At 49.3% G+C, this 10,791-nt stretch overlaps 1 protein-coding gene across 4 annotated transcripts in view; it reads left to right on the forward strand.

Annotated features, from left to right (window-relative positions):
- The window catches only part of SPDYC (speedy/RINGO cell cycle regulator family member C), a 28,293-nt gene extending 20,180 nt beyond the window's left edge, over positions 1-8,113 (forward strand). For all 4 annotated transcript variants that reach the window (XM_073554512.1, XM_073554510.1, XM_073554509.1 and 1 more), the window contains exons 5-7: positions 7,198-7,369; positions 7,445-7,745; positions 7,822-8,113. In XM_073554512.1, coding sequence (XP_073410613.1) covers positions 7,198-7,369; positions 7,445-7,745; positions 7,822-7,883 — 535 coding nt within the window. In that variant the 3' untranslated portion in view covers positions 7,884-8,113. The remainder of the gene's footprint in view (positions 1-7,197; positions 7,370-7,444; positions 7,746-7,821) is intronic.
- Positions 8,114-10,791: the final 2,678 nt, after the last annotated feature.

The following is a 10,791-nucleotide window of genomic DNA, read 5'->3' on the forward strand; positions in this document are numbered from 1 at the left end:
AGATTAGAATTTACTCACCCTTTTTAGGAGAGATTAAAGCATGTGGGATCAGTAATCTGCTTGCTGCACATCCAAAGGTCAACTCTGCGACCGCTTCAAACATCAGATTTCGGAATAAATTCTTGGACTTTTGTGCGCTACCAGATAAAATCACTAATCCAGTGTTTAGGAGAAAGATTAATCCATTTATTTCCCAACGTGTTTCGAAATGTATACCATTTCTTCTTCAGGGGATGACATATATCATATATGTCATCCCCTGAAGAAATGGTATACATTTCGAAACGCGTTGGGAAATGGATTAATCTTTCTTCTAAACACTGGATTAGTGATTTTATCTGGTAGCGCACAAAAGTCCAAGAATTTATTCCGAAATCTGATGTGCAGATGGGTTGTGAGGTCTCCTTTCTAGCACTATTCTGAAGTACTTGCGGTTCTGAACTCCATATAAGTTCCTCTTTCTGTCTGTTACTTAGAAATCCACTCGCATGACAGGTAGCTGTAGCCTCCCTCATGAACTGCCCTTAGGCCGGTTTCACATTAGCGCTTTTTAAGCGCACGCACGGCCGGGGGTAGCTCCGCCCCCGAGCCGGCTCTCTGCCCGGCGTGCCCGCCCCTTGCTTGTAGCGCCGCCTACTAGCGGACAGCGGCGCCTGCGATCAGCGCACCCTATCTTTAGCATAGGGTGCGCAGATCGTGCGCAGGCCGTGCGCTAGTTGCGCTTTGACCTGCGCTGCGCACTTTTGACGGTGCGCCGTGCGCGCCAAAATCCGAAGAGTTTGATTTTGGCGCGCACGGCACACCGTCAAAAGTGCGCAGCGCAGGTCAAAGCGCAACTAGCGCACGGCCTGCGCACGATCTGCGCACCCTATGCTAAAGATAGGGTGCGCCGATCGCAGGCGCCGCTGTCCGCTAGTAGGCGGCGCTACAAGCAAGGGGCGGGCACGCCGGGCAGAGAGCTGGCTCGGGGGCGGAGCTACCCCCGGCCGTGCGTGCGCTTAAAAAGCGCTAATGTGAAACCGGCCTTAATGGTGTCTCTGGCTCACACGTTGCTACCATGTCATTGAGTCTCAGTTGGGAACAGAGCATTTACTGCCTCTATTCCTCCGGCTTCTGCTGTTGGACCCTTGGCATCCACACAGCCTCGGACTTCGGCGTCCGGTCAATGCGCTTCAGCTTAGGGGTGAGCTCTGCTCCTGCTCCAGTCCCCAGCTAGGCTCCACACGTCCACACTCTTCCTGTCTCTGTACCAACTAACTAACTTCCTACTCCTGACCAGAGAGCAGCTCCTCAGCAGTTTAGAGCTCCCTCTGCTGGCCCAGAGTAGGAACTGTGCTGTGTGCTAGAACTACCTGATAGAGACCCTTTCATTGCTTCCAAGCATGACCTCACACTCCTTAGGAGGGAGGTAATGCCACTGTGGTGACCGTACTCCTGGGGGCACCACAGTTTCCTATCTAAGAAATCGGAACATCACAGTAGTACCTTTTAACTAGACTATTTCTTAGTCGTGGCAGACTCGGTAGGTCAGCTCAGAATCGACTGTCAGTCATTGATCTCCACACTGCAGAAACTGGGTTGGATCATAAACTGGGTGAAGTCAGATCTAATACCCAAGCCAAAAATAACATTTTTGGGAGTCATGCTAGACGCGAGGGCAAGAATGTCTTACCTACCAGAAGAAAAAACAGACCAGCATGAAAGAGGATTCGTCAATTCGCAAGGAGCCGGGTCTCAGATGCAATTAAGATCTTGGGACTAATGACTTCCTGCATTCCCTGCTTGAATTGGCGCCTGTCTCATTCTCGAACTACTAGAACAGGCATTCCAAGCATCCTGGGACTGGAAGCAGAGCTTGCTAGACAGATACTGCTATCCCCTTGGCTCAAGAGATCCCTGTATTGGTGAACCATCCCCAGGAATCTCCAGGCCGGTGTCTCATGGGTTCAGTCCCCGGAAGTCAGTCACCTCGGACGCAAGTCAACAAGGATGGGGCGGACACGTCCAAGGAAGATACTACCAGGGACGGTGGAGTCCAGGGGACAGAACGGAATCCTCCAACTTCAGAGAACTTCATGCAGTTTGGAAAGTTCTATCTTCCGCCCAGTCCTTGGTGAGAATCAAACATGTGAAGGTACTGTCAGACAATACAACGGTAGCCTTCCTCCATCACCAGGGTGGTCCAAGACACCCAGCACTGCAACGTCTAGCAGGACGGATCTTCAGGTGGGCAGAGATTCTCTCGATCTCAGCAGTACACCTGGAGGGTACCAGAAACCAAGTCTCAGACTTCCTAAGCAGGAAGAGGGTGGCTGCAACAGAATCTGTTCAACGGACTATGCCAACATTGGGCAAGATCGGATGTAGACCTATTTGCGGTCAGACAAAGGTCAGTACCTTCTACTCCCTGAACCCTCTGGGAGGCCCAGTGGGATTGATGCCCTGTCAGTCATGAAGCAAAGGTCTGTTATACGCATTCCTGCATCTTGCACTTATTCCAAGGACACTCGGGAAGATATGCGAGGACTGGGCCACGGTCATACTAGTGGTGCCCTTCTGGCCGAAGCAGAGTTGGTTCCCCATGCTAAACATGTCAGAAGAACCCATTCTTCTACAAAGACCTTCTCCACCAGGGTTCAGTTCTGCACCAACACCCAGAAGCCCTCCAGTTACCAGCCTGTATCCTGGGTGTCAGGTCCTAAGATCTAGGGGTCTGTCAGATGAAGTTATCTCTACCCTCCAAGCGAGTAGAAAACCAGGGTCTTCTGCAATTTATAACAAAATCTGGAAGAAATTCTGCAGTTACTGTGGCGGGGTGACAGTTCATACTGACCACCCTGACATCCCCAAGATCCTTAACTTTTTACAGGAAGGGTTCAGGAAAGGACTTGGGCCCTGTACTCTAAGGGTACAGATTGCAGCCCTAAGTGAATTCTATGACTCTTCCCTATCACATCCTTGGATAACTCTATTCTCCAAGGCTGTTCAGAGGTTAAGACCCTTAAGGAAAACTGTCCCTCCTTGGGACCTTAATTTAGTCCTGAATGCATTATGCAGACACCCATACGAGCTAGCGACAGATCTGGAGATCAGTAATCTTTCACTCAAGACAGCGTTCCTAGTGGCCATCACATCAGCGAAGAGGCTAGGAGAGCTTCAGGCCCTGTCTATTCAGAACCCTTATCTGCAGGTGTTTGAAAATCAGCTAGTTTTGAGGCTTGACACAGCCTTTCTCCCCACAGTCATCTGATTCAAATATGAATCAGGAGGTGGTGCTCCCTTCATTCTGTCAACTTCCTAAACACCAAAAGGAAAGTTCCTACCATAACCTGGATGTCAGGGAGACAGTACTCAGGTACCTGGATGCAACCAGGCCCTGGAGACAGGATAATCTTTTTGTTCAGTACAGTTGTCCAGATAAGGGGAAGAGAGCATCAGAATCCACAATTGCAAGGTGGCTCAGATCCACAATTGTCTTGGCCTACATGGCACAGGGAAAGGGTCCCCCCCCCAGGGAGCCTTAGAGCCCACTCAACTAGGGCCATGGCCGCTTCATGGGCAGAAAAGGGGAGCTTCAGCAGAACAGATCTGCAGGGCCACATCCTGGTCCAGCCTCAGTACCTTCTCTAGGATTTACAAGCTAGATGTGGTGTCAACACAATTGGCATTTGGCAGGAAGATGCTTCATGCAGTAGTCCCACCCTAGGACCAATTTCCTTTGGTACTACTCCAGGGTGCTGTCAGGTGGTGACCTGGAAAATGGAAATTGGACCTACCGGTAATTGTGTTTCCAGGAATCCATCCTGACAGCACTGTTGGTTCCCTCCCTATTGCTCCATACTAATGTGATGTAACAGTTGTATGATTTCTTGTTTAAATAAAATTCTCTTTGCATCCATCCAGATGTATTGCTTTGGAAAACCACTGGTGGTAGGGGGAGGGTCCCTTAAACTCGTGGTTTCCTGGCCCACTGTGGATAAGGACATCCTCCAGGGTGCTGTCAGGATGGATTCCTGGAAACCATTACAGGTGGGTCTAATTACCATTTTCCTGGAGGTAGACCTTTTTGCTACTCATCTAAACCCAAGTAAGCAGATACTCTTTCCTAGAACTGGATGACACATGCATAGCAGTGGATGCTTTCACCCACCGTTGGAACTTCAAGTTGGCATATTCCTTTCCTCTCCTACCATGGATATTTGCAGAAGATCAGGAGGGACAAGAGACCAACTGGTAGTGCCTCACTGGCTTAAAAGGAGCTGGTTCGGTGCCTTCAACAGTTTAATGGATGGCCCACTGGTTCTCCTACCAACCAGCAACCTTCTCTGCTAGGGACTGATTTCTTATCCAAATCCTTAAGCCTTACAACTTGCAGTCTGGCTTCTGAATCCATCATCCTAAAGGCTAGAGGCCTCTCAGATCATGTGGTGAAATCGGTGACCAATGTGGATCGCCCGCCAGGGCAGTGGGGTACTCGGAGCCGGGCCTGTTGATTTCAATGGGAAGTGTCACGGTAGCAGTGACCCGGTCCGTGACCCTGGGCGTCCATGTAAAAGGAAATAGTGTGGCTGGTTAAAGTTTATAAGTGGATGATTTGTGATGCCACCTGTGGTGTTCGGCAATGAAGGTGTTAAGCCGACGCCACAGACAGATCCTCTGGGACAGATGGGGTAGTGCAGCAATGATGGTGTAGCCCTCTATAGGCAGGGCTGTAGTCCCAGGGCAGTGTAGATGGAGTGAGGAGAGCGTAATGGTGCAGTGTTCAACAGAGATGTAGCAGTGCTGAGTGGGTTGACGCAGGAATAAGCTGAGGACACCAGGGCATGTAGTTCCAAAGCTTTGCTCAGTCTGTTGTACATACAGGTGCCCTCCTCAGTGTTGTGTCCTCAAGGTCAGGGGCTCAGCCAACCTCCAGGCAAGATGAAGTACTCCGTTCCAACATATGCCTTTTCTGAATGTCTCCTTTCTAGCGCTTGTAATGAAGTACTTGTGGTCGTGTGTTAAACCCAAGTTCCTCCTTTTTAAGCTGTTCCTTTGAACTCTACTTGTACAGCAGACAGCTGTAGCCTGCTTCGGGGACTCCTTACTACCAAGTCCTGGCTCGCTCACATTGCTGTTGTGCCCCCAAGTCTTGTGTGGGAATAAAGTGGTGACAACTTCTATTCCTCCGGTGTCTGCTGCAGAACCATTAGTATCCATACAACCTCGGGGACCGGACCCCGGCCATGCGCTGTGAACTTGGCAAGGGTACTGCTCTAATCCTAATCCTTAGTCCTCCTCTCCTTACGTTGCGTACTAGTCCTTCCTTCTAATGGTGAGAGTCGGGCTTTCCATCAATGTCCCTTTCCTGTGCCAGCAGACCCAGGTCACGGAGGTCGGCTGCAGCACTTCCTTCATCCATCCCACTCAGGGGATCTTCTCTCACAGACCCTCTTAGTCAGACTCACTGACTAAATCCTAAACTCTTCCCGCTCTTTATGTGCAACTAAGCTCCACCTGCCTCCCAGCACTCTTTGTGTTCCAAGCAGGGAGCCATCAAAGGGTGCTTTGCTACACTACTGTTGTGTGGGATGCAGGTGTTGGAGTGTGGTAAGGTGTCTCCACCTTACCTGAATGGTTGGTTACCACACCTCAGGAGGAGGTGCAGTACCTCTGGTGACTGAACCCTCAGGGGCACCACATATGCCATTTACAACAAGATATGGAAAACAATGTCCTGGTGTGGATCCAAATGGGTTGCATCCAAAAGTGACTTCTTTTTTTTTTTTTTTTTTTTTTTTTTTTTTTTTTTTTTTTTTTTTCCCTCAAAAAGCAGGGCTAGAGAAGGGTCTAAAGACTAACACTTAAGTCCAAGTTGCAGCCCTCAGCTCGTACTTTGACCAGACCCTGGCTGACCATTGCTGGGTGAGAAGAATCATGATTGCAGCCTCTTGTCTACAGCCTGGGATCCAGACATGGTTCTTAAAGGCCTCACAATATCTCCATTTGAGCCTATAAAGACTATAGATTTGGATAAATTATCTTGGAAAGTGGCTTTTCTGGTGGCCATCACAACAGCAAGAAGGCTAGGTGAACTACAGGCCCTCTCGGAACCCTACCTTAGAATCTTGGAGGACAAAATTATTTTCCACCTAGGTCTTATATATATATTATACTATAGGTCTCCAGAGTTCCATAGGTCCCAGGAAATCATACTACCTTTCTGTCAAAACCCATCCAATGCAAAGGAAACTGAGTTCCATACTCGATTGTACAAAGAGCAGTCCTTCAATATCTTCAAAGATCAAAACCCTGGAGGAAGGACCATCATGTCTTCATACAGCACTTTGGAAAAAATAAAGGGTTAAGAGCTTCCAAAAGTACAGTTGCGAATTAGATTAAAGCAATTTGCGGAGCTTACGGAAGCCAAGGAAGGGTACCTCCAGAAAAGTTTTACAGCACACTCCACCAGAGCTTCATATGACATGGGCTGAGAGGGCAAGCACTGCCATCGAGCAGAGCTGCCACCTGGTCCTTGGTTCATACCTCTTTCGAAACATAGACTTGATGAAAATGCCCAAAAATCGGTATTTGTATTAGACATTACAAGGAAGGTTCACCAGGCCATTGCCCCCCTCACTAAAGTGATTCTTTGGCATTCCATCTATGGTGCTGTCATGGAGGGTGACTATAGAAAATAGAATTGGACATACCGGTAATACCATTTCTAGGAACCCTCTACGACAGCAGGAGTGGAATGCACCCTAGCTTTCATTTGGGGATGTAAATAGATACTGAAGCATTCATACCAGTGTAGTCGTGTGTGTGTGTGTGTGTGTGTGTGTGTGTTTTTTGTGTTTAAAAAAAAAAAAAAAAAACACTGGAGAGGAAATGGGGTGGGACTATTTAACCTTGTGTTTCCTGTCCCTATTGGAGTGGAGAGTAGCCTCCTATGGTGCTGTCGTGGAGGGTTCCTAGAAATGGAATTACCGGTAAGTCTAATTCTAGTTTCTGTGAATCAGGGCTGGCAGTGACTGCAGCACTTCCATGCCCAGGCAAAGATGTCTTTACCACATTCTGTCCAGATTGTGTGGTTTCTTATGAAGGTGACAATTACTCTTAACTTCTAGAACATCATGACAATATGTATTCAATCTTTAGCCAAAGTGAAATCTGTGCTTAATATCTGCGCTATTTTTATTTTTTTCCTGTTCCTAGCTACTTGGCTAATGACATGGAAGAAGATGATGAGGACTATAAATATGAAATCTTTCCATGGGCCCTTGGTGAATCTTGGCGGGAATTATACCCTCAGTTCCTGCAGCTACGAGACAGTTTCTGGGCAAAAATGAACTACAGGGCTGTTGTGAGTCGTAGATTTTGTGATGAGGTAAATGGCTGAACACGAAAACAGATATGGTGCAGCTTGAAGTTATGAGCTTGATAGAAATTGTTCACTTTGTAGGTGATGTCTAAGGATCCCACTCACTGGGCTTGGTCCCGTGATCGCCCTATCCACCATAGTGGGGCACTAAGGAGTTATCTCAGGAACGAGGATGACTTGTGTCCACGTGGGCCAGGCTTCACTCCTCCCAGCTGTGTACTTTGCTGCAGGATCAGTAATGATGGATCTGAAACAGGAACCGACAGCTGTTCCTCACCGGAGCAGGAGACTATTTCTTTTTGTAATGCACAGTGGCCCCAGGACCTTCTCGTGTTGCCTCGAGATCTGCTGCTGGAGCCAGAGTCCACTTATGATATCCACAGTAAGGTCATAATTTTGTTGTGTGTGTTTTCTTTTCCTCATGCAAAACAGTTTACTTTTCACTTTTCTTCCTGCAGTGTTTCAGGAGCCACTGGTTGGACTGGACTCTGGAGGTGCAGCTCTAGACTGGCATCTTTAGCACCTAATATCTGCATGCACTTTTTTCTGAAATGCACTGGAAACAAAGGAGGATGCAAGCACTTATCACTTGGTTATCAGTCTGAGAAAGGACAGACTTTGTTGGGTTGGCCTAAACTAAGCTCCCGAATTTATTAGCCCTGTGTTAACAGGCTGCAATGTCTTCTATGTAAATAAGATGAAAATTTAGTGTAATTGAGGTGGTCACTAATAAAAAATCACCAAATGACAGTCTTGGGTATTTCTGTGTGGCGCCCCTGAGGCTCAGTCGCCACAGAGGTACTGCACCTTCTCCTAAGGTGTGGTGCCCCACCATCCAGGTAAGTTGGAGGCTCCTGACCACGCTCCAACACTCGCACCCCACACAATAGGGTAGTTCAGCAAAACCACATTGCAGCTCCTTGCTTAGAGAAAAGTAGAGCACCTTTTGGAGGTTCCCTGCTTGGAACACTAGATGTGCTGGGAGGTCAGTGGAGTTGAGAATGCATAAGAGTGGGATGGTTTAGAATTACAGGTCAGTCAGATGGGGAGTCTGAGAGGAAGCCACTTGGAGAGGAGTGGGGATCCCTGGAAGAGAGATGGAGGAAGGAGTGCTGCAGCTGCCTCAGTGAGCTGAGCAAGCTGGCATGGGAAAGGAGAGAAGGAGAAAGACATTGAAGTGAAGCCTGAGCTTCCATAGGAGAGAGAGACAAGTACTGAACGTAGGAGTAAAAGGGAACACAGAGGACGTGGGTTAGAGGAAGAACCCTGCCTAGAAGTTCTAAGCGCAAGGCCGGGGACCGGTACCCGAGGCTGTATGGACACTAATGGTTCTGCAGCAGACACCAGTGGAGTAGTGGGCTGTAAATGCACTACTCCCATCTAAGACTTGAGGGCACAACAGCAACACTGATAGAGAGCCGGGACTCAGGAGTAGAGTCCTCGAAGCAGGCTACAGCTGTCTGCCTTACAAGTAGAGTTCTTGGGAACATCTGTCAGGAGGAACTCCAGTGTAACTCAGTACTAGGAGATCTTCACACTTAAAGGCGCTGTAGAGGAGACGTTCAGAAAAGACACATACAGTAAGTTGGCGGAGTGTGGAAGGGAGCATTCCATCTTGCTTGGAGGTTGACTGAGTCCCTGACCCATAGGACATGGCACAGAAGCGGGCACTACAGACTGAGTAAAGCTTTGGAACTACATGCCCTGGTGTCCTCCATTCCTTCCTGCGTCTGTCTGCCAAACACATCCCCTGTGCCAAACACTACACCATCTAAGTGTCTCCACATCTACACTGCCCCGGGGCAACAGACCTCCCTGTGGAGGGCTATAACATCATTGCTGCACCACACAATCTGTCCTGGAGGATCTGTCTGCAGCGTCGGCTTAACACCTCCCTTGCCGAACACCACAGGTGGCGTCACAAACTATTCATTTAACTACATTCCACCATTCACATCTTCCTATTACTTGGGCGCCCAGGGCCATGGTCTGGGTTGCCGCTGCTGTGACACATCCCACTGATACTGGCCTGGTACCGAGTACCCCACAGCCCTGGGAGGGTGACCCAACTTGGCATCACGAACAAGATGACTAGACCCGATGCCATCGGGTTCTGTGTGCCTAAGATTTGTTGGACTTAAAACTTTTGAGAATGTGCAGAAGACCCAATTTAATAGAATGTAAAATGAAAATCAAAAATGGCTGTTGGCGTGGGGAAGAAGGGTGTGACGAGATCCTAGGAAAAACCATGAACAGTCTTGGGCCTCCCCTGCCTGAATTACTGTGTGACAGCAACATGGGCCCCCCCCCCCGAGGGGTTCGTATACTGGCTTGGTATGGAGGCGCTGGAAGAAGACGCCGCCCCAAGAAGGAGGGGCAGAAGCCAGAGGAGGGAGAACACCATGATAGAAAGAGAAAAGAATACAGAAGAACGGGGGGAGGAGAAGCCACTCGTCGCCAGGCCGCACATGCGGAGGCTACGACTGCTGATACACCCTTTGCAGCGGCCACCACCTCACAACCGATATTGCCATTGGATAAGTCCCATCCGGAGGAGATATGAGGGCTCTGGAGCAGAACGGAGGGCCGGGACCGCGTCCCCTTCTGGACCTGGCGCGGTTGCATCGGCCTCCACCGACAACCCCGGCTGAAACCGGCCTTGCCCCTGCCCGAATCCAGCTGTGGTCCACCCCATCAACAACTCCGGGAGTTGCGGCTGCCGCTTTCCACTACCAGGTGCCGGGACTGGAACTTCGCCTGGAGGCACAAGGTACGACCATCACCCCCGACCTGACCCTAGTCTTGGGAACGGAACCCACAAATAGGAATGGCCCAATTGACCTCCGCCAGCAGCCCCAGGCTGCAGTGCTGCCAGCCGAGGTCCCGATGACACTGAAGAATCGGATTCCGAGGAACCAGTGACAGCGCTGGCTGATTCACCAACAGCCGCAGAAGGGCCGTCTGTGGTAGCGGATATGCGGTCCCCGCAGGCAGTAGACGTTTCCATGGCCCTTTCAATTACCCCGACCAGTCCCTATCTCTCCCTGTGGGAGGCGGAGTACATGCGCTTAGCAAGCAACCAGCAACAGGGTGAAGACGCCCAAAGTATCACATCTGGTAGCAGTTCCCAGTCACCAGCTTCCAGAATCCCAGGAAGGGACCAGCACTAGTAACCTACAACTCACTCTCGTTACCCAGGAGGGTATTTGCACAGTTGTGCTTTGTTTTTCTATTATGTTTTAGTTTTATTTTTCCAGTGTTGCCCTGTTTTATTGGCAGCCTTTCCATTGAACTAAGGAGATCAAGAATGCTGAATGGTCCAGAACTGTGTTTGTAAATAGTTTGCACCTCTTTATGTGCCCTCTCTTGGTTTTACATAGGACCCTTTGCGAAGATAACGTCTACCTCATTTGGAGCATGACTCCAAT

Source organism: Dendrobates tinctorius, unplaced genomic scaffold (genome assembly GCF_039654945.1).
Source record: "Dendrobates tinctorius isolate UK_male_01 unplaced genomic scaffold, ASM3965494v1 ptg000211l, whole genome shotgun sequence".
Classification (NCBI taxonomy): Eukaryota; Metazoa; Chordata; class Amphibia; order Anura; family Dendrobatidae; genus Dendrobates; species Dendrobates tinctorius.